Source organism: Centrocercus urophasianus, unplaced genomic scaffold (assembly GCF_019232065.1).
Source record: "Centrocercus urophasianus isolate 14NV4802_14NV808 unplaced genomic scaffold, USGS_Curo_1.0 seq_26, whole genome shotgun sequence".
NCBI lineage: Eukaryota > Metazoa > Chordata > Aves > Galliformes > Phasianidae > Centrocercus > Centrocercus urophasianus.
The window spans coordinates 14,480,583-14,504,177 of NW_024884822.1; the positions used below are offsets into that span (position 1 = coordinate 14,480,583).

The 23,595-nt window shown below is 46.5% G+C and overlaps 2 protein-coding genes across 7 annotated transcripts in view; both read right to left on the reverse strand.

Annotated features, from left to right (window-relative positions):
- Positions 1-7,697, reverse strand: part of FNIP1 (folliculin interacting protein 1) — a 59,911-nt gene extending 52,214 nt beyond the window's left edge. For all 4 annotated transcript variants that reach the window (XM_042826196.1, XM_042826195.1, XM_042826193.1 and 1 more), the window contains exon 1: positions 7,570-7,697. In XM_042826196.1, coding sequence (XP_042682130.1) covers positions 7,570-7,658 — 89 coding nt within the window. In that variant the 5' untranslated portion in view covers positions 7,659-7,697. The remainder of the gene's footprint in view (positions 1-7,569) is intronic.
- Positions 7,698-11,820: 4,123 nt separating this feature from the next.
- MEIKIN (meiotic kinetochore factor) lies at positions 11,821-20,299 on the reverse strand. Of its 3 annotated transcripts, none has more exons than XR_006170228.1 (12): positions 20,116-20,299; positions 19,620-19,707; positions 19,346-19,430; positions 18,794-18,854; positions 18,112-18,258; positions 17,578-17,697; positions 17,319-17,358; positions 16,356-16,414; positions 15,599-15,693; positions 15,065-15,247; positions 13,432-13,517; positions 11,821-12,062 (listed from the first exon to the last, which is right to left on the reverse strand). XR_006170228.1 is itself a non-coding variant. In XM_042826582.1 (12 exons), the coding sequence occupies exons 1-12, from the start codon at positions 20,282-20,284 to the stop codon at positions 12,016-12,018; spliced, it is 1,218 nt and encodes a 405-aa protein (XP_042682516.1). In that variant the 5' UTR covers positions 20,285-20,299; the 3' UTR covers positions 11,821-12,015. The 3 variants fall into 3 exon arrangements, 2 of the variants coding, with proteins under 2 accessions (XP_042682516.1, XP_042682517.1); XM_042826582.1 differs by having other exon boundaries at positions 13,432-13,555; XM_042826583.1 differs by lacking the exons at positions 11,821-12,062; positions 13,432-13,517 and adding an exon at positions 13,565-14,875.
- Positions 20,300-23,595: the final 3,296 nt, after the last annotated feature.

Sequence of the window (23,595 nt, forward strand, 5' to 3'; positions counted from 1 at the left end):
TTCTCACTTACTCTCCTGTCTGCATCACCATTACCCAAATCACAGCAAGCCAAATGCAAGGCCCACAGTCTTTGGAGGCCTGTTTTCTCCCAGGGAGGAATGCCCAGCAGACCTGAGAAATAGGGGTTTGTAGCAGAGACTTTGCTATTCCTTTACACCCTGCATAAAGCCAGCTCTCCCATGGGTCACGAGGCTAGGACAAAACCAACAAAAGCCAATGGCAAGGCAGCTGCTCCTCTGTGCCATGCCCAAACATGGCACTTTGCTGTGAAAGAGGAAAAGGAAGCAGGAATTTGGGCAAAGAACCGCTCCGGCTCAAACAGGCACAACGCCAGGACCTTCAGTCAGGGCTGAACCGAGCCCAAAGTTTCTTCATTTATCAACTAAAACAGATGGCAGACAACTGCAGCTTGGCTCCTCTTTCTTTCCAGTTATATATCACACAAACTGAAAGTTTACGTTTTGTGTTTTGTTGACGCTTTGGCCGGACCAAAGGAATGACACTGCTAGCAATACACACAGAGCTGGGCATGTATCAGCCCCACAAGCAAGCAGGGCACACACAGTGCCTACACTGAAAGAAATACAACTGTTTCTGTAAAGGATTTTACTCATTTCAGGTCAAAACCACTGCTGAGGTTACCCAGGCTGCCTCCACAAAGGCATCAGGTAAGACTGTAAAATAAAGACATGCACTCCATTTCACATGCACTCCAGCTACTTCAGTCCAAAAGCAATTCTGAAGCAAAAAACACAGTGTACTCATGGACATGCTACACGCATGCACTGTTAATATTCCACGTGCAGTCCATGTAGTGTTTTGTGCTGCAGTTTGCTTGCTCAAACAAGTTTCTCTGTAGAGCATTGTACTCTGAATAATGATATCTACAGAAGCTATCAGTTTCAGAAAAGAAAAAGGTTGAACTTCTTACACAAATACGCAGAATTATCTCAATGAAAAGCTTCGGTTGGGCACCGAGCAACAGCACAATGCTGTAAAAACACAAAAATTCTTTTTGATACAAAGACTAGCATAAAGAATAGTAACCATTCACACTTCCCCAGAGTAGAACACACTGGGGCATGTATTTTTAGACATAAAATGCAGTCATCCTGTGCATTTGCAGTGCAACTGAGCTCTGCATTTTTCCTAATGTTACTCACCAACATGTGATCTTGCAGACGTCCTGCTCCAGATGTAGCAATAGGACAGAACGCAGCCCTGCGCATGAAACCACCGTGTGCACTCCTGTGCATGCGTACAGCTCGCCTCTAGAGTGGTCACCACTTGCATTTAGCCAAGATGACAGCAGGTTCCAAATCACACTGCAGCAGATCATCCCAGAACAGAAGCCTGAACTCATCCAAGCTGTCACTACCAGCAGATGCTACCTCCAAAGTGTGCACACAGAAAGGATAAACCCCTCCGAAAGCAACAGAAGGGAAACTCATCGGTCAACCAAAGGAGCTGATGGTTCCCAGAGAGCAAGGTCTGCAACCTGTGTCAGCTAAAAGCACTGTCAGTTCCTAGATTTGCTGCAGAAAGGAGAAAGGCCTTGCAGTGGCCGAACTGGTGCAGACACTTCCTCACAGCCCTGCAGCCTCATGTAAAGAATGGAAAACACAGCGCCTGTAAGTCTGCAGAAACACCTTTGGACAACATTTGCCAAGGCTAAGCTCCTGCAAATGTAAAGGAGCATTTTTTACCCTACCTGCACACATGGAATCGTGACGAGAAGCCTCGCACCGTGCAGATGGGGATCAGCTCCCCCAGCTCCAGCTGGGACAGGCAGCAGGGAACACTTCACTCCCTGTTGGATCAGGCCCATCCAGGAGGACAGCAGGACCGGCGAGCCAAGGAAAGCTCAAAGCAGAACCAAAGGAATCAGCAACTGGTGAGACCCCCACCAGTCCTGCAGAGCTTCCTGAGCACCACATGAGGCCACATTCTCAGTTGTGAGTCAGCTGTGTCTTTCTTCCCCCTTCAGATGACGGAGAGCCAGCAGCACCCCTGGACTCACAACCTGCAGCCTCTCCCAGAACCATTCTGCTTTAGAGGAAGGAGCTGAAGCTGGAAGGGGAACAGAGTAGGCCCAGAAGCAGTGAAGCACAGACCCCCTCCCCATAGCTGGGCATGGAAGCGACAGGGCCAGGCAGGCTGCAGGCACACTGCCATGTCCTGACCTGGGGTCCCACTTTTGTGAGGCATCGCTTCCAGAACCACCAAATCTTTGCCTGTGCCCAGGGCAGCTCACAGATCTTCTTCTCTGCGAGCTTCTGCTTCCACAACAGAACTTCACTTCCAGCACTGGAAGGTATGCAAAAGCTCAGATGACAGGAAATGCAAAACAGAATTTGGCAAGAAGCAGAGCTTTGGAAAACAGCATTTCAAAATACAGGCCAGAGTCGTCATGGCAAGACAGAAATCTGAGCAGAAACCAACATTTATTCAAAGCTTGCCGCACTCAAGCAAATTAATACAACCAAAAACCCAAAGACTCTTCCAGGGAGATTAAGAAATCATGGATTTAAGAAAGAAAAACTTAAGGGGCATGAAAGGGCAGAAATAGGCCTAATACAAACACAAGAAAACTTCTGATGTTTAAGGATTTGAATAGCCCTAAATATGATGGGACAAAGACTTTTCAAATTCACCAGATACCTGGAAACGATGACAAGCAGGAGCTTCTGCAGCATCCATCCAGCTAGGGCTGGTTTTGAAGGTGTTCAGACTTTGAAACAGCAAAATTCCAGCAATCTAACAACCACTGGCCAAACACTTACAGAAGCAAACAAATATCAGAAAGCAGTGTGTCATTAATCACAGGCACTGGCCAGGCTGGCTGTTGTGGAACAGCCCAAAGAAGCCTCATGAGGTGCTGTTAGGGCAAGGAATCTGCTAACCATGCAGGGTACTGTGGGCTCAGGCAGGCTGTGGATGGATACACAGACACCTCTGACACGATGGAGTGGGGCACCCTGTGTGCTGCAGCAGGTAAATGCCATCTGAGCCTGGCTGAGGCGTTACCAATCCAACTGTCCAAGACCTCTCTCTGAATTTGGGTCTGAAGATACCACAGTGTCGAGATACTGCCAGGTTTGAACTCCTCAGGCAACCAATAAAACCACACTTAAAAAGGGAAAGCAGTGCAGCAGTCTCTGCTGGTTACCCCTGCTCTCAGCACAGGAGGAGCAGACTGTGCTGCGTTCATGTCGTTGGCGACATCCACCTTCAGGAACAAGGAGAAAACTTACCAAGAAGTTCTGCAGTTAAAATTCACCTGGAAAATGAACGTGAAGGCAAATGTCACATTCCTCCTTAACCTCACTCCATAGTCCCTCATGAAACCCCCCATAATATGGTGGTAGATGCCTCCAGATCCCTTTTCAGTTCAAAATCAAGCTAGAAGAAATAAGCTCCTGGCTCAAGAAGCAATGACTTATGTTGCTGTCAGAAGGTGGACAGCATTTGCACCGTGCAAGAGCAATAGCACTGCAGATGCACTGGTTGGTGAAGCATCCTCATGTCACAGTACCCATCTCCAACTCAAGATTTATTGCAATTCCCCCCAATGAATCCAGCTGGCAAAAACCACATGAAAAGAAACAAAGCTCAGGATTCCACTTAAAGACACTAGCACAGAGAAATAGAAAGTGTTTGGGCTGATGGGGGATCCCTGCCTGGCTGCATTTCAGGAAACACTACGTCACAGCCAGCCATAGGCCTTGGGAACCTGGCAAACCACTCCCAGCAAAGGAGCAGCACCTATAACAGAGAGACCCCCAAAAAAGCACATTCCAGAATGGCTGGAAATTGTCCTCTGTGTATAAAGATAAGAGCATTTATTTATGCCTGTGTCATCCCACTCGGAAAGCTGTGCTTGTCCTCAGAAACACTCAGAAAACCAAAGCAAGCCCCAAAAGGAAGAACGCACCCTACCTTCATGCTGTCAGTAAGACCCGAAACTGAAAGGGTTTCAGGCTTAACAACTACCACACAGCTGCACCTCTACAACAGGTGCTTAAACAAGGGCAGAACAGAGTTTGGAAACATCAGCGGAATGCCCCTTGGGGTGGGATGGTTCTTTGAGGCTCTCTAGATTAAAAAAGAGAAGCTTGTATTGAGCTTCAGTGTAAAAAAGCACTCCTAATTAATAATCCCTCCAGCTAGATGGGAGGGATGTCTAGAGATAAAACAGAACAAGTGTTTCAACCTCACACCTGAGATGGAATGAAACAGTTTCTCCCCACATCCAACCCCCCCAAGTCACTGCCCTGCAGCTCTTCACAAAGCCCCCCTCCCACAGCAGGTAACAGTGCTGCTGCCCCAGCTGCTGTCTCCATGGACATAATCTCATGCCACAAAAATTCTGCTGCAGTCCCTCCACTGGAAATACACGCACATATTTAACAAGTTAAGAAGCAACATCACAATAAAGTCATAAAGCCTGAGAGCTGCCAGCAATTCACTGAGCTTTGCGCTCATCCTCCAGAGCATGGTTCAGACGGTCGAAGCAGCGGTGCTTCAGGAGCTCTCTCCTCTCCAAAGCACTGAAGCGTGCCTCTGAAAAGCCAGAAAGGAAATCCTACTTCTAACTGCAGCAGCCCAGCACAAACGCAGAGGAATACTTTGTGTTTGCACACAATACAGGGCAGAACTTGTGGCTGCTTCTCCCTGGCCATAGGAAGTTTTTGTGAGATGATTGTTCCCATTTTACTGAGAAGGTGATGAGAAGATTTTGTAACAGGGTTCATTTGATGGCTATTTAAAATGCATATATATGTTTTATACACTTGCATGCAATTCATATAGCAGCAGCTTCACGTATTTTTACAACTAGAATGCTTGGATTCTGTAATTCTAGAGAGACACACACACCTACAATGCTACATCCCTGGTGATGGCAGGAGCACAGGGCTGGCAAGGGCCTGGCTCAGCCTGCCCTGCCTCCTGCCACCAGCAAGCCACTGCCAGATGCACAGCATGGCCAAGGACTCTATTAATAGCAGAATTTACCCTTGGGGAAAATCCACTCACGTGAGTATTATTTGCAGCAGACAGCTGGTACTCGACACCTTGGAGCTTAAGGATTGTCTCTGCTCTGAAATACTTGCAGGTGTTTCTTGTAAACATATCTTACTATAAAAGCATGGAATGTTTTTGCTCTTGCTATGAACACCCGGCTGCATGGGGAAGAGTGCAGACTGAAGACCAGCTCTGCTGATTGTCACCAGTTAAGCTGAAGGGTTAAAACACCAATATGTAGTGGATCTTAAAGCTGCTTCTCATGCATAGGGGAAAGAAAAACCAAACAACGTGGGACATCAGCAAATGCTTTGCAGCTGCTGACTTACTGGGCACCTCCCTGGAAGGGGCAGCCTCTCCACACCTGCTTCTGAAGTGCTGCTGCACTCAGCCTCCAAGTGTCAGCCCCACCTGAGACAAAAGGATTCTGAGCAGGAAAAAGAAAAGTAATAAGGAAAAGCTTCCACAGGAAAAGGTAATTTCTGTTATAGTTGAAACAATGTAAGTTCAGATCAGTAGAATTTACGCCTTCGTAAATGTTCACAGCAAGCCTGAATGAAAGGCAGAGTATGGTCATAGAGAAAGAAGAAAAAGAAGCATCAAAATCATCCTAAAATGATCTGCTATATGGATGTCATTGCCATAGAAACTGGGCTTTTCTCTCTCCTTATCAACTCCTAAATATATTAAGTGAATTTCTATAACTATTATGGTAGGGTTTTTTTACACAGTTTCTCAGTAAGAGGACCAATGTGAAGGCAATCAACAGCAACAACATGCAGGATACTTGGAAAACATTTCATTACTGAGAATATAAACAAGTAGTAATATACCAATACATAAAGATATACTTGTATCACTGAAGGCGACAAGACTGATGCCCTCATACCTACTGGAAGCACAGAAGCAGACAAAAAGACAAAAAAGAATTCTGGTTTCCAGGCTCCAAAATCCAACTATCATAAGTAACACTCTTTATTTTGTGCATTCTCCATTAGTTTCACCCATAACCAATAAGACCACAGTGGCGAGGATTAACTCCAGACTTATCCCCACTTGGAAAAAAAAAAGAAGCCATTAGGCAACGTGCCTGGAGGGCACTGAAATACAGCACTTGGCTCTCAGCAGCACAGCCCCATCCTACACCTCAGCCATCAGCATCAAATGAACAACTGCACATCCACCAGCAGCTGCCTGACGGTTCCCATGACACAGTGAAGCAGCACTGTATGAGTGGAGGAGGGCAGAGCAGACAGTGTGACGTATCTTCAAAATCCACATCCAGTTTGGCACGCTGCGTGTTGAGAAGGAAGAAGAGGCATCTCCCTGCAGAGTGCTTTTGCTTTGTGATCCTGCCTGGGGTCTGCGTGGCAGCTGCTCAGCTAACCTGCAGGCTCTGTACAAACTCATCATTACTAGAGCTCTCATCAGGCTGGGAAAGGTGTGGCAATGGCCCGGCCCAGCCGTGCTGTCCCTTCCCCAGCAAAGAGCCTGACCTCAGACATAAGCTGAGTTACAGAATCAGATGATGCGGACATCATTAAAAAGCTTTGTCTCCTAAAATACATATCATTTTAAAGGAGCTACTACCACAGCCAGTAGAGAGGAGCTGTGGGAGCAGCATCTCCAGAAGGCAGCTCTATGAGCTGCAGCGCCGGCCTTCAGGTGTAGCCCAAGCTGCCTGCTGGCCACGCAAGAGCTCCACGGACCCACCGCAGCTCTGTGACCACCGGGATGCTCCGACCGCAGCAGAAGCACTCCGAAACACCCCAAGCAGGAGGTGCGCAGGACTCGTGTCCCCACGTGCACCCAGGTGTCCCCTTCCCGTCGGCACAGTCAGGGCAGCGGATGGGAGGAGCGCATCGAGGAGCGCACAACTTTCCCATCGCAGCGCATTCGGTCCACGCTCAAGCTGCAAACTTTAAAACTATTCCGCAGGGTCGCTTTCTGTCCCTCCAACCAAGAAGGGGCTGCGTGGTTTCCCAGTGCGGGGCGCTCGGTTTTACAGCCACAAACGGAGCCGTTTCCACACGGCAGCTCCGAACGGAACCCCGGCTGGTTCCCCCGGCCCGGGGCTCCCCGCACACCGCCCCTCCTCGGCCCCGCTGTTGCAGCGGCAGACCTAGAGCCGCAGCGGTTAGATCGTGACAAATTTCACCAGTAACCCTACACCTCTCTTGGCACCGACTTGGCCTTTTCCCCTCCTTTTTCTGCACGTTTTTAAGGTCGCTCCCTCGCGGCTCGCAGCCCCGTGACGAGCGGCATGGCGCCGGCCTCGCCTCCCCCCCTCCTCCTCCTCCTTTCCCCCAGCCTCGAGCATCCCCCGAGGGAACGCCGGGAGCCCCGCAGGGCCGCCCCGGGGGCAGGAGGAGGGCGGCGGGGCCGCCGCGAGGGGCAGCGCGGCGCCGCCTGAAGAGAGCCGGGCGGCGGATGGCGGCGGCGCCGCGGGGAAGGGGCGCTGCCCGGCACCTCACGGCACCTCCGGCGGAGCGGGAGCCCGAGCTCGGGGCGGGGGGAGGCGGGCGGCCCCGGCGCCGCTTTACCTGAAGACGCAGTCGTCTCTCGCGTCCCTGGCCGGGGATGTGAGGCCGTGCTTTTTGTTGAAAAGCTTCTGAAACAGGGTGGGCGGCATCTTGGGGAGCCGCCGCTGCCCCCCGCCGCCGAGCGCCGGGCTCCGCGCAGCCCCGTCCCCGCGCCGCGGCTAGTTCCGCCCGCCCGACTCCATTCGGTGTCACAGTCATATGACAGAAATTAGTCACTCGGCGCTGCCAGAAGGGGAGGGCCGGCGGGGCGGGCCCGGCGGGGCGCTGCGTGGGCCGCTGAGTGGCTGCGGCCCCACGTGGGCCGGGCGCGGGGGGAGCGGAGCGGAGCGCGCGGCCCCCGGGTGGGGAACGGCCGGAGGGGCCGGGGCGGGAGCGGGCCGTTCATGCTGCGCGGGAAAGGCCTCGGGAGCTGGAGAGCGCCTCAGGGACCCTCACCCGCCGTACCGCCGCCCCCGTCCCCCCGTGCCACATCGCCCCGTTCCGGAACGCCGCGGGGAGGGCGGTTCCCCCCCCCCTCCTAGGGCAGCCTGTGCAGTGCTCAGCTGCTTTTTCAGAGTAGTTACCGTACCTTCAATCCAACCTTCAGCACTTCAGAAACTTTTCTTTGAACGCGGAGGCAGGTTTCTGCTTGATTTCCTTGGATAGGTCAAGCTTTGGGGCTGGAAAACGAAAAAGAAAGAAACCACCACCACCACCAATGCATTTCCTCCCACCCTTCTTCTCCCCCAGGCCTGCTCGGGATGGAGGGGCTCCCCAGCACAGACAGAAATAGCATTGGGACAAGGCTGGAGGAAGGAAGGCAGCCACGTGTGCTGTGTGCAGGGGAAGCCATCGTACCCATAAAACAGCCATCTGCCAAACGCATTTAGGACACAGTAACCCACACGTGAATCCAGACCAAACACAAGCCAAAGGGACTGAGAGGTTTTTGCAGTATTTATTAGTTCAGGTTTAAACCAATGGTTACAGTTACCAGCCTCCTTCCCCGTCTCACTGTGAGGATATAAGACTAGCAGAAAGTGAAAATAATTAAGAACTGATTAAACAGAAGTGACTCATCTGCTTTCTCTGGAAAACAGAATTAAACTAAGTCAGCATGTGACATAACGCTACATTAGAAATACTTTTAAACAAGGATCATTTTGTGCATAACATACACAACTGTCTACAGGATCTCTGGTTTTCATCCACTAGAAGTTGATGCTGGTAACAGAAAGCAGGAACCAACATTCAGACACATCTTTCCCTTGTTCTGGATGGAGGACACACCTGTCTGCTGCAGGCTCACAGGCGAGTGATCTCTATATCCCTTCACTATGTGAAAGCCTTCAAACTGGGCACATAAATGCAGTTTCAAATAAGATCTTCAAGTGTAGAACACTACAAAACAATAGAATTTGACCAGGAAATACAGCTGAGCTTTCAACAGTTTCACAATTAACAGAACTGAAGACTGAACCAACATCAAGTGTATTCAAATCCAAGTTGCCAGAGCCCCTCACAAAGTGAGTCTGTTCCAAAGCTTCAAAGTTAACAGCAAGGGATTCTGGCAAGCTTTGTTAACACACCTTAATCAAGAGAGCAGAGAGGAGGACAGATAGGAAGAGAACAAGAACAAAATATGTTTCATCATCCATTTTCCTGAAAAACCTCCCCACAGGCAAATCCTCACACCTGCATGAAAAACATGACTTCCAACTTACCTACCCATTTAGTATGCATTGCCTTGGACAGGATTGCCTCCAATCCTGTCCTTTCTGTGTTTAGAGATTAGGATTTAGAGAACTTACAAACAGAACCATTTGCATACAAGGGCTTTACACTCCAGCAGCTGGTTCACATACCCCTGTAGCATTCCAGTGGGGGGAAAAAACATCTTTCGTCATCTCCAAGCACTTTCAGCCTCCTAGAAGAACCATTCATTTTCAAAAACAACTGCAAACTATTAATGAAAACCCTCATACATTTGTCCCTGAATGCTTTACTAAACATGCATCCTCAGAGCACATTTCATGGATAGAAAGTTCTTGTGCAGATTGACTCACTGTCATTCCTTTCAAGCCATTGGGACTTCACCACGTCTAGGCTTGTGACAAAGCAGCCCCATTGATACTGTGAGGACTTCTCAATCACTGCACAAATAAGCTCTTCTGTACTATCCCATTAACTGCCTGTGACCTATAACCTTTATCCACTAACATGGAAGAACCAGTTTCCACTTTGAGAGAAATTTTATACAGCCATTCTTCAGTTTGAAACCAAAGCATGGGAAAGTGCCTGTCCTTTCAGAAAAGCAGAACAAGAGTGGATATTGTTGCGGCCTCAAAACAAGTAAGATTTCCTTCCCTAGGGCTGAGGGCTAGCCTGGTAATCAATTACACTTTCTCTCATCTCAAAAGATGAAAAAAAGGAGCAGCACTTTTGTAACTGAGGGGAAGGACAAGAAAGTTTGTGATATTTCTGTCCTGGACAGCCTCATCACACTGAGAGAAAAGAAAAAGAAAAAAACAGAGTAAAACATTGCAGTTTTCAGGCTGCTCCAGCCAACCCCACAGTTATAAGCAAGTATAACTGCTTTGATCCTGTAGTCTCCAATTACTTTGTCAGTATTGGTCTATTTATGATTAGAAAATAAAAATGCTTTGGGGGCAAAGTGTTGTGGGTTTTTTTTTTTTTAGGACCTTGCTAGTATACTCTTATAACAACATCTTTATCCTCTGCTTGAACCAGAGTAAATCAATCATCTTAATCCCAACTTACTGCATACCCCAGTTTTGCTTAAAGCTACATAGAGCTGCTAACCCTTCTCTCTTAGGGGCTCCAGATTCTTGCACACTTGGTTACCAGCAGCTTTGTGTTTGTAAGAACAAGGATCCTGGTAATTAGAAGCATTCCTGGAAGCACTCCAACAAGATACTGGGAGAACACTCTCTACTAATGCTTAAAGGAAAAATAATTTAATGCCATGATTGCTAACCTTAAGCCATATGATATGCTTAGACGACATTTGTTTAGAGACTAAATCCAAGTGTGTCTACCTGCACTTCCTTCTAACCCAGAGCAATGGGAAAAGGCCCAGGGTCTGAACTTCCCCAGGTCTGCTCAGATGTAATCAAAACTAATTAAAGTCATGAATTTTATGTCTTCTTGACGTGCTTTTTGGAAACACAAACAGCTTCCAGGGCATGGCAAATCTGGCTGATAGTACTGAGAAACAACCTCACCTTTCAAGATGTTTGGAAAGCCAGACTGTTATTTTGAAACATGGAGAAACTTCCTTCATTCTACCAAAGAGCCTGGGTAAGGACTGGTGTTAGTGAGAACTTTGTGGAGATCCAAACTACTTCAGCATGCAGTAACTACGAGCAGAGAAAAGCCATGCTCTGGTCAGTGTTCTCTGAAGCATTCAACACACTGAAGAATGACATCTATGGATCAACGATCCACAAACTGGACTGGATTCCACAGCAGCACTGAGAATCCAACCTATGTACCACGCAGAACGAGCAGCCAACTGCAAAATCCATACCAACATCAACATCCAGCACTCCAGACATCTAGACAAGCTTTTTTCCACCTCTCTATTCATGCAAGGCACTTACTTCTCTTCACAAGTCTGAAGCCATTAAAAGTCACAAAGGACCTCTCATCTCCCACCATCAGACCTTGCAAGCCTTTACCCACAGGCCATCAGGTCTGCTTCTCTGCCCAAACATTATAGTGTATCACAGCACAGAGATGGAAGGATCACTTCACCTATCACACAAATAAAACGCCATAGATACAACGCCACTGTGGAAACCCATCAGTATCTAAAACTTGTACAAGAAAATAAAGCATTAGGTCAACTGATACTTTATATAAAGCACAGGTCCAGGTTGTAAACATTGTGCTTTTTGGCTTCACTTTGCATGAAAAGCTGCATCACAAGAGATGCACATTCTCCTGAGGATGGACAGCCTAGGAGGCAAGGGCAGGAGGAGGCAAGGAGTTGTAAGAAGCCACTAACACAAACACCCCAATGCTGGGTGTTCTCTACTCAAGTAGAAGCCACAGCTGTAAAGGCCAATACCACTAAAAAAAAAAAAAAAAAAAAACCAAAAAAAAAAAACCAAACAACCAAACAAGTTTTGGCATAGCAAGAAGCAAAACTAAAGCAATGCAATGTGCTGTCTTCAAGTCATGCTTTTAAAAAATCTAAATGAACTGAAGCAGCATCCTTATGGAGCTCCTAAAGAACAATGCCCAGAATGCTTGTACAAGTAATTTAATATCGAAATATCCAAGTAAAGGATTTACAGGATTTCTGTCAAACATTATATTAAGTTTCAAACAATGTAGAAGCCAAAAAAAATATGGCCATTAATTACTCATTAATACTTCTGTTTCATCTCCCTGCTACAGCAAACTTCACTTCCGTTGACTCCTGCTGAAAAATCAGAATCCTCATCTGTGCTTACAGCAGATCCAATTTTTAGAACTTGTAATAACATCTGGGGAAAGAAAAACGTTAAGTACTATCAATAAAATGATATATTTTCAAGTTTAAAGAAACCTCATTACTCTGATAAGTTGTTCACACGATCAAGAGAATCTATCATTGGGACTAACTCAAATCTCACAGGCCCACTGCTAGTGAGCACAGAACAGCAGTTTTAAGAGTACATATGTTGCTAATGGAAGAAGTGTAACCCCAAAGACTCCCTGAGCAGAGACAGAGACATCCAGCTCACAAAGAGCCCACAGACTCTTGCACTAAGTTAATTCTTAATTCCCAGCTGCTTTGGAGAAGTAGCAAAAGCAAACATTTTTCTTCTGATAGCCATCCAGTTGCCTACCAAGTATGACCTACGTTCTGCACTCCCACGATGCACACACTCACAAACACCTCCTGGGTGCTGTATGTACTCAAGCTGTGGAGCCAGCAACCTGCAATTCCACTGAGAGTTTGTGATATATGGCATTTTTAAAATCTAAGAGAATACTTATGCTTATACAGTGTCTGTACACTAAATTAACACAGCACAGACAGATGAATATAATTTGGAGATTACTTGCAGACACTGTAAAGGACTGTTTTAAACCGAGGAAGGCATCTGCCATCCAGTGGCACACTGAGAAACTTCAAGGGATGGCATCTCAAAGGAGGGAATCCGAGCTCTATGATAGCGATGAGACAGCTTTGTACACAGTTCTCATCTCTGCTTTATAAAAGCTAGAAGTGAAAAAAGGAGCTTTCCGTATGCTGAGGGTCTCAGAAATAAACAAAAAAGAAACCTTTAAAGAAAAATCCAATTACATGATGAACTGCTTAGAATGACAGAATGGCCTGGGTTGCAAAGGAGCACAATGTTCATCTGGTTCCAACCCCTGCTGTGTGCAGGTCACCAACCAGCAGCCCAGGCTGCCCAGAGCCACATCCAGCCTGGCCTTGAATGCCTGCAGGGATGGGGCATCCACAGCCTCCTTGGGCAACCTGTGAACAGTGCCTCACCACCCTCTGGGTGAAAAACTTCTTCCTCATATCCAACCTAAACCTCCCCTGTCTCAGTTTAAATCCATTTCCCCTTGTCCTATCACCATCCACCCTCGTAAGCAGCTGTTCCCCCTCATGTTTATACTCTCCCTTTTGCTGAGCATCTTTTAACTGTGTCAACTAAAAGCAACTCCAAGGAGAGCAAAAGAGAAACATGAAAGCTTTAGAAAGAAGCTGAGATGCTAACTATGTATTCAGCAAAACAGGTTACACACAATCCTACTGACTGGACAGTGGCAGAAGAAGCTTTAGATATTTAAAGGACAAACAGAGAATAGAGATAGCTAGTTATCACCTACACTGTGAATGATTCTATGTTCCATTACCTTCAGGCACTCCTTCAGGAAGGCAGAAGGCTTTTGTTTTAACTGGAAGTCGCCGATGCCTGTAAGGTCTACGAGCTGGCGAAGTCCTGACAATGGAGCAGATTTCTTTCCTGTAACACCAAGTCTGAAAAGGTGGATGACATTTCATTCACACAACTGAAGAGATGTTCTTCTAGAATGTCCAGGGACATTCAAAAAGCATGGAACAAAGAAAGCAGGGGGACATTGAAGGGATGTCACCAGAAAACATTTAAGACTGACTTGCATACCATTAACATGCAATAGGAATGGGAGACAGAAAGTTTCAAAGCTTGAACAGTCTTCAACTGCTCGCCATGCTGTAAGGTTTTAACAACAGCACTGTATACACATGTGCCAGGACTGGACTTACAAAGTGCAATTACATCAGAACCTGAAAGAAAATAACCTTTTTTTCTGGACTTGGAGGAAGAACTTCTTTTGCTGAGCTCAAAGACCCAGGAACAGTTTCTTCTGAGTTGACACTGGGACCTGTGGTATTCAGGGACAAATCTTCCCCTGATGAAACTCTGCACACTGGTGACAAGCTAAGCTATAATTTCTCCAAAACACCACATATGCAGCAATAACTGCCCAATTACATGACAGACAAATGGCCAAACTGGCCAACATCCGTTGGCTCATGCAAAAGACTGTTTTAATTGCTTCAAAAATATGATTTAGGACTCCTAATCTTAAATGATTCTTGTTTTCTGCCTCTAACAAGACCCTGATGTCCTCTGTTAATCTAGTGCCCATAAATCAAAGCTTGTTCACAATAACGTATCGAATTCTACAACTCAAATCCTTCCAAATTACCTGGTGCAAGTCTTTCTATTGAAACAGTTCTCAATAAAACCATAGGGAAAAAAAAAAAAACCCACAAATCTGCAGACTTGTTGAGAGCTATGGCATAAAAGCAAGAGACATCACTTCCATTCCAGTGCTGAGAGAAGTGGCAGTACTGCCTTTACTGAGAGAAAACCCAACTTGGCATTAAACAGCAAGTTTGTTTAGAACAAAGAGGAAACACAACTAAGGCTACCAAGTGCTGATTTTCTATTGGAAGACGTTATAAAACATCTGACACTGTTCAGCTGGTTGAATTTCAGTTTGCTGCGCAACTTAAACTGTACCATAAGAACAGCCAGAATTAGATTGCACAATGAAGACTGATTGGTTCGGTTTTAATCACCAGAAATGCACATCAGGATAGACACATCTAGGACATTTATTCTTCTCCATGATCAGTGTTGCAAAACTCATTTGATAAGACAGAGGCATTCCAGATCAGATGCTTGCTGTATTGTTCCTACAGTATTCTCTTGGTACACCACCCTGCTTCGTGACAACTCCACTGAAAGTAATTAACAGGTTTTAGAGCTGAAGTACTGAATTTCAAGTGTTCACTTTTTTGTCTCATGCCCTGTGAAATTAAGGCAAAGAATCAGTTGATTGCAGCACAGGAAAAGTACTTCTGAAGTCCCTTTCAAAACCAGGGGATAAAACACTCCATAGCACTTTTCATATTTAACTGCTACCTTTGTCACGATTCCAAATTCTCACTTCAATTTTATGCCTTTGTTAATTAGCAAAGCACGATGTAATTACTTACCACTGCATCATCTGTCTGTCCAGAGGGCAGAACCTCTGTTGTCACCTTCACTGATTTGGCTGAAGCTTCTGCTGGGGCAGATTCAAGCCGACCACAAGGTGATGCATTACCTTCTAACAGATCAGACAACTCTTCTTTTCTGATGCTCTTCAGCCTTTTGGGTTCAGCAGTCCGACTGTCAGGCTGAAGGACGAAACAATGACATTTCACATTAAAAAACTGAATCTCTACTGTCTGGTAAGCATTTAACAGAGAATCCCAGTGACAAACTCAAGCTCTGTACAGCTGGTTTGGTAGCAGCGACAAAAATCAGTCTGAAAAAGTGAGCCTAGGGGGCACCCATGACTATGACAGCTAGCCAGAGGTATAAACAAGCTGCACTGGCAGCCTCTGCCATTGCCTGCAGGCACCTCTTTAAAGGAGCTGACAAGACTTGAATGCACATCTACACTTCTAGGTGGGGACTTCCACCTGCACAAGGAAGGGGCAAATCATCTGTGTTACAACCGAGCTGACTTATGGAAGGCTGTTCACCTTTCTTTCCGCTCCTACTGGTGAAGAACAGCACGTGCCACTTTTTAGGGCTGGAGTTCTCTCTCTTGCAGTTGTAATTTTACAGATTTTTTTCCCTGTGATAAATTTCCAACAAACAAATTAACTTCATCTCATAGCCCACAGCCACCCTCCAACCTACGTCTTACAGGATGTTTTTTTAAAGAGGGGTTGTTCCAAAGCCACCCATATAAATACCTCCTCCTTTCAATACAACCCTCATCTGCCTTGCCTCCTGCTGTCAACAGGGCAGCATTTTTCCTCTTCCCTTTCCTTAAGGAAACAAGGTTGCTTATTAATCATATGCTCACCTGGTTATTCACCACCAGACACGCATACTGTGTGAGCAGAGGAATTGCATAATCACAGCAGTCCTTGCCAGTGGCAGCTTCTGCTGCTACTGCAGTCCAAATTAAACAGAGAAAAATAGTGTGGTACCTGGGCTACAGCCAGAATTGCATCAGTCACAGTTCAGAACTGTAGTTACAGAAGAGACTCCTGTATTCGTGAAGGCTGACATTAAGTAAAGTGAGCAGCATGACCAAAAGCTGTGTCTGAAAAAGCTAAGTGAGAAACTCCGTTTTCACTAAGCATCACAGGTGAGCATTAAAAGTAAAAACGCAGCTCTGTTTTGCTGTTGCTAACTAATTTGTTATGAGACAAGTGTTATTTGCAGGAAGGATCTTCAACTCACACTTCCCCTTCTAGTCCAAACTGCCCTCAGCTTGTGGTGTTTTACCTGCCACAGTAGTTGAAACACTCAGTTCTGAAGAACTGTAATTGCATTTGGGTCTCTTTCTGGGGGGAGGAGAAAAAAAGTGAGCTGCTCTCAATGGATGTTAACATTCATCAAAAAACATACAAAGGAAATCAAAGAACAAATAGAGCCTGAGTGAAAATTGGCTAAAATTTGCTAAACATAGTTACAGCTCGTTCATCAGACAGTTCATCATCTACCACCCAGGAACAGCACTTACTCTAAAGATACGTGCAATTTAAAAGCTACAGAGGACAATCACTGACACAAAAAGCACTTAATAGAGATGATCTGTCAATAGAAGAGCTGGCATCCTAACAATAAGGAGAGCAACAAAGGGGTTTCACATGCACCATTCTTCTCGTTAAGGAAAAAAACATACTGCAAATAAAACTAAAAGGAAAAGAACAACCAGACAGTAGGTAGGAACCTGGCCTGAGATTCATAAAGGCTGCATTCAGTAATCTTTGGAAGTGTCTCATATTAGTTAATGACTCCTACAGAAAAGGTGCAGAACCTGGCTTTGTCCTCTGCGAGCCCACAGCACGACCAGGAGCTGACAGCAGGAGTTCCTCATGCTCTGTACTGCACAGGCAATCCCTGCACTGCCAGCCAATCTTTGCAACTGAAGGCAATCTGATAGAATCAGCGTCAGTGGAAAAAGCCAATTTTATGGGCTTGATAGATAAGTGTCAGCTCCATCAAATCCTGCACTGAGCTTTGTCGCACTGATGTTCCTGCAGCTCCAATAGTGAAGCAGGAGCCTATTAAGAAAACCCATACCTGCTTGTCTTCATGCACCAGTTTTAAAGCCGGTGGGGACACGGGCAGTTGAAACTCACCAGACACATTTGCGGGATCACAGGCTTACTCATATTGCCCAAAATATCATTTATAATAGAGAAATGTGAGCATTCTGATGCATCGGCCTGCTTTGCAGATTACCTTTTTATGCACTGGTCTTTACAATCTTCCAATACAGGTTCTGAAAAACACAAAAATCTAAACATTAAAAGAAAAAGCCAAGCGAGCCAGGCCTCGTTTTATGCACACTATAAAGCAAAACATTAGAAGCAAACACAGAACTTGAACAAGGAGCTGTTCCCCATTAAATAAAATAATCCTTACGCATTACACAACGTTCCTTGCACTGCAGTGATATTTGCTTATTTATAGACTATTTTGTATTGTATGAAATCATTACCTAATATTGGTGAAAGATTTGAGATCTGTAGTATCTTATCTATGGCCACTGCTCTGCTGCAGTCCAGAAGAGTGGAGTTCTTGCATTTCACAAAGTCCTCGAAGTCAGGATTACTTGCCCCTGCACACAGAAGATAGAAGCACAAGCTTCTCACACTAAAACTCACTGAGCTATTTCAACTTTTACCAAGTGACAGAAATCTCATTTGCAAGACTTCACAGCATAGCAAAAGCATCGTCTTAGTCCAAACATACAGAAATGGCTGGGAGAAATTCAGCTCAAAGCAAATTAATCAGTCACCCCCAGCAAACAACTTGTGCCAACAGCAGATACTTAAAGTTGAAAGTATGATTCAAATGATATCAGGCCTGGATTCACTCTGCATTGGAGGACCAGGTACCCAGGTTGCACGTTAAGCACAGGGTGGCTCACAGCAAAGCTCTGACCCAGCGAGTCACAACCAATAGAGGCTACTGGCCCTCCTACTCCAACCTCCTCAATCATTCCAGCATCGAGCAAACATAGAAGCCTCACCTGAACGTTCCTCATCTCTTAACGTTTCAGGGGATGGGAAACTTTCTGTGGTGTCAGTAGCAACTGTGTCACGATCTGCAGAAGAATCTGCATCTAAACATTCGAGGAGAAAATCTGAAACACCTGTAGGAAGAGTCATCCCTGTGCCTGGAGGGAGAGGCAAAAAAGGCAGCTTCAAATAAACTGCATCACTTTACACACACACTTCATTTTTTTTAAGCTTTTAAAAGTGTACCTTTAAGTAAATTGAAGAACTCATGTTGAAAAGTGGCTCTTCAACAACAAAATCACTATGATGTGGTTTAAAAGGGGCTGGGCTCAAGGCTGCCTCAATTGTGGCAGCAATCCTCTCAGCACACACTGTTACTGGTCCTTCTCTCTTCTTTTTTTCCTTCATAAGGAAGCCAGGCAGTTCTCAAAAGACTTTAAAATAAACACCTGCCCAAGCAGTTTGAGATCAGCACTTTTTCATCTTCTGAAAGAACTCTTGTCACAAATAAGAGTTGAAGCACTCTGTGCACACACCTGCCTGGAACACCTCCTGTGCTGTTGGCTGCTTACACTCAGTTTGTGTGAACCAAGCACATGCTGAATCATTGAAACCCAATTTTCATTTTTACCTGTTGCTCTATACAGACACAAAAGCACATTCCATAACACGATGCACAACCACTACACTCACCTGAAGTAACATCAGTGTTTTTCAGGCTCTCTTTACTTTCAAAGTTGATTACTGGAGATTCCTAAAATTAAACAACCAATACAAAGAACATAAGAAAACCAGATCTAGACATTAAGTCTAGATTGCATTAAGTGCAATCAATGTCAGAACACCTGCAATAACAGATACTCAGGAACTGATTACATGATACTTTATCACTAAAACTTGCTATTCAGAGCACAGTTTGCACCACTGCTTTTCATGCACCAATAACAGACCTGCAAGCTGACTTACAGCCATAAAACTCACACTGAATATCCATTAATTTGGATAGTTTTTCACTCACAGGTTGCCCAAGGAGGCTGTGGATGCCCCATCCCTGCAGGCATTCAAGGCCAGGCTGGATGTGGCTCTGGGCAGCCTGGTCTGGTGGCTGGCAACCTGCACACAGCAGGGGGTTGAAGCTGGATGAGCATTGTGGTCCTTTTCAACCCTGGCTGTTCTATGATTCTGTCACATCTTTTAATTTACCCTTCACACATCAGCAGTGTTAGAACAAAACAGCATTCTCACCTTCAGCAGTACCGTGCTGCCTTCCACATCCTCTTCATTCTTTCCCAAGAATGGCATTTCTTTCACATTCACTTGAGTGCTATAACTGAAAAACAGAGCAGAGCTCAACCCATAGAGCTGCACTATGCAGAGGGAGCTGACAGCCCAACGCCTGCCCAGCAGACAGCCTGACCAGCATCAGCCCATCCAGCACCCAGACTGCATTTACAACAGACGGCAGGCAAAACAACGATAAACCAGTGATAGTTCTGTATATGAAAGCGTTCCAGCAGACCTTTGGTTGGAGGAGGGGCTCCCTTGGGTGACTTCAAGATTCTCCTTGATTTTTGGTAAGGTTTTCACAGCACATTTTCCCTTTGGGCCTGGGGAAGAACAAGTATTCAGTTCAGCAACAGGAATGAGATGAGCGTTTCTATCGCAGCACCTTGAAACGCTCCCACTTGTTGATGCTGATTGCAATTCTAGCCCTGTTTTCACACACACCGCAAAGCCTGGATTTAGTTTATTCCCACCCATGCATTTATTGCCTCATCAGTATGCCAACCAAAGAAAAAAAATCCAGCCAAATTTAGGAAATACTCTAGAAATCCCTCAGATATTCCAGAAGCCCGTTGAACAATAATAATAACAATAATAAAAGCACTTTGGGAACAACTTTTGCCATGCCAAAGCTAAAGGGATATTTATTCTAAATGGATTCCGTCCCACTCAGCCAGGACAACACCACAACCGACCCCAGCACTGCCCCCAGTGCCGCACACCGCACTTACAGCCGGGCTGCGGCTCCCCGCGCCGCACGCTGCCGAACAGCCGCCGCCGGCACTGCGCCGCCCCGGAGCGCCCCGCGGTGGGCAGTTCGCCGGGCAGCGGGGACGAACGCCGCTTCTTCCGCGGGGCCTTCCCTCCCCAAGCCGAGCTCCTCCAGTAGGGCCGCTCCATGGCGAGCCGCGTTTCCTCCCCCCCCAACCCAGCCGGGCCGCGCACCGACCCCGCCGCCCTTTCAAGAAGCCCCGAGCGGCCCCAACCGCCGTCCCGCAGCCCGCATGCGCAGCGCCCGCTCTCGGCAGCCGCCAGGCGGCGCTGTGCTGCGTGCGGAGAAAAGAGCTGCGCATCTCGGGCGCCAGGAGGAGGTTAAACGGGGGGGGGGGAGGAGTTGGTGTTTGGGGGTGGTGGCAATAAACAATCCCGGCACGGGGAGATTTGTTCGGCGTTTTGAGCTCGCTAGGGAGAAACGGAGGGTGCCAGGATGCAGACAGAAGGCACAAAGGTGGTGCTGAGATTCTCGAAGCCGAGCCGCAGCGCTGGTTTCTGGTGAAAAAAAAGTGCGCTGAAAGCGTGCCGCTTGCCGAGCAAAATCCTGCCTGGCCCCGCCTCTATCCGTGTTCCGGGCTGAGGGCCGGGGCTGCTGCTCGGCTCCTCTGTTGAGCGCAGGCTGTGCAGCGGGGCGGTGGGCATGGCGGAGCTGTGCGCCCCAACTCTGCGGCTCTTGGGACCCCGAGTTGTGTTCATACGCAGAAGAATCTCATTGTTCCACCAGCAAGAAAGTACAGAGCATCCCTGGGCATTGCGGGATGGCCGGTGAGCGCAGCACAGAACAGAGCAGAGATGGACAGCTTTTAGACTTTATTGTTCGAGACACGCGGTCCCAAAACACACCGTGCATTCCCAGCAGTCAGTTCACATGAAACAAGCACACACGCTTTGTTGTATCACTATTGGTTTAAAATAAGAAACAAAACCATGACACAAGGATGCTGCGTCTTCAGAGAACTTTGCAACATACATGTTGTGTTTTTGTGTTTGTTTGTTTGTTTGTTTTTATAGATGATTGCTAAAGTCAATCTCAGGTTCCAGCATTGCTTTGGTTATTTACTGGGTTTTTATGACACGTTTCCTGTAGGCACACGTTCTGAACAAGTTCAGATCGATGGTGAGAACAGAGTGCTGGAGAGACATCAGGTCTTACAAAGAGCCTTTATTGTATGCCAGCCCATGAGATTTGAGAAACGGGACCATTTAATTCTTTACAAAAGTTTCCACAGGTGACTTTTTGACGTACACACCCAAGTACCAACGTGGAAAAAATCAGTGTGTTTGCTTACACAGATGTTTATGTTACATCCTCATCCCTTCACTTCCAGAATAGGCAGCACTCACAGAACGCATCGCTCGTTTGCTGCTTGTACTTTGCTAAAATACATAACAAAACTGAAATGAAGGGCTTAAAAGGACTCTGGGTGCCTCAAAATGTTTTATTTTGCAACAATTCCATACATCTGAAGCTGTTTCTCTCTGGTTATCCAGGAATATGGATTTCTCCCCCATAACGAATAGGCTCAGTCTCACCATTGAATGGGAGAAAATGTGGCGTGGAAACCATGGAACGTGCCAGGTACTGAAGAAAGTGAATTCCAAGAACAACCAAAGATCCAATTCTGGTGTGTGTTTTTTCCACAGACGGGATCAAAGTGAGATAAAGGAACAAGAACTACGCAGAGAGAATTGCCTGTAAATAAAACGCTTTGCCGACGTGTGCGTAAGGCATCGAGAGGTCTTTAAGTTATCAGCCACCATGCAAAAATAGTATATTCTTTCCCAGTATACATTCATCTTGTAGCGATGTATTTACAGATAGATCACCAGTTTGTGCTTCTGACGCGTGGAAAATAACAAATCCTTTAGCTTGTTTTGTCCCGGGAGATTGGAAAAGTCGGATCGTTCTGTTCTGTGCAAGGATTCGTAACCGTGGCAGAAATGACACTGGATTTTGCTGATGCTGATATATCCGTAGTAACAGTGATGACAGATTGCAGGACAGGACTTCATCCATACCCTACAGCTCTCACCTGGGCTGTGCAAGCCGTGTCAGCCTGCAGGCGTGCCTGTTCTGCACATCTCCTGCCAGCCTGGCATTGAGACTGTCTCACGGTTCCTGCTCACACTTTAGTGTGTCTTTTCTGTGCAATATATTGAGCAAAGGACATACAAAATATATAACTAAGCAATTTGCTCTTCCTGGAAGAAGTATTTTATTCTGACTTTCATCTGTGATCACCGGAGGCAGCGTTCCAGCGATCCGACAGGCATAGCACCAGGCCCAGGAAGAACCTCCCGTTTTGGATACATAGAAGAACGCAATAGATCAGGCTGCAGCACACATAGCCTTTGGGGAAGGGGCTGTAAAACTACCCGGTCACACGTGGTTCCTCAAAGCAAGCATGTTTTTGCACAGATCCCACCTGCAGCAGCAGCAGAGCTGTGCCAATTTCAGAGGGCTTCTCTTGTAACTTTTACTCGGTTGCAGAGTTAATGCCCCAATGACACTGAGTAGTTACATACAGTCATCTTTAAGCCATCAAGAACAGCGCTGTTTACAGAGAAGCATAGCATGCATTGCCATCTATGCAATAGCAATGAGTCCCAACTCTTTCAAAAAGAAAGCATTAGAAATGAGTGTTGACATTGGTTATCGTGAGAGAAGAACAAACTGATTTAGTGGACAACCCCAGGGTTTTTCCCTGCTGCTCGCAAGAAGTGCAGCGATTGGAGAGAGCTCAAAGCAAAACAAACACTGCTGCGAGGTGGGGAGAAGCATTTCTGCCTGGCTCATGCCTTCCTCATGTACTCACGGCAACTTTTAATCTCATAATATTTGGTATGCTTATGGAGAATCATCTGAGGAGCAATATCTGATTGCATGAGAAAGGAACAGAGGCAGCTTTTGGTTTATTCATACAGCTTGTCGCAAGTTCTGAAAATATTCACACTTCAGGGTTGAATTTCCCTCAGATTTCTCCCCAGATTTTGCATCATCCTACAGTTCATGCGGTAGAAACAGGTCAGGAGAAAATAGCTTTCCTGTACTTACTTAGATGACAGATATTTGCTGTTATTCAAAAAAGAGGAGAGGAAATGGTGCCAGGTCCTTCATTGTGCTGGAGCATCTGTATGTGATGACTGCTTTTGGGCTCCACAGATGGGATGAGCTGCACTCCTCCAGGATGAGACTCCTGCATGACCTGCCCTAAAGAGCCAGACTGCCTCTGGTACTGCACACCCCACGCTCAGACTCCCCAGGGGCTCTCTTGCTGTGTACAGTGATGAGAAATGAAGGTCCAACGCCGTCAGGTCACAGCAGCGATTTTTCTTACTTGCTTTCAACAGATATGAATCATTAGGTCGGAATCTGATGAAGAATCAGGCACAGATGGGATTCAGACCAACCCTCCCACGTTTGATAGATCAAATCG

Excerpts from the sequence above, each read along its gene's own strand:
- MEIKIN (XM_042826582.1), bottom strand. The coding sequence starts at position 20,284 with ATGGAGCGGCCCTACTGGAGGAGCTCGGCTTGGGGAGGGAAGGCCCCG. Across the intron at positions 19,708-20,115 it reads CGGGGAGCCGCAGCCCGGCT|GCCCAAAGGGAAAATGTGCT; the intron begins GTAAGTGCGGTG and ends GTTCTTCCCCAG. Across the intron at positions 15,248-15,598 it reads CAGTAGGAGCGGAAAGAAAG|CCTGACAGTCGGACTGCTGA; the intron begins GTGAACAGCCTT and ends TTCGTCCTTCAG.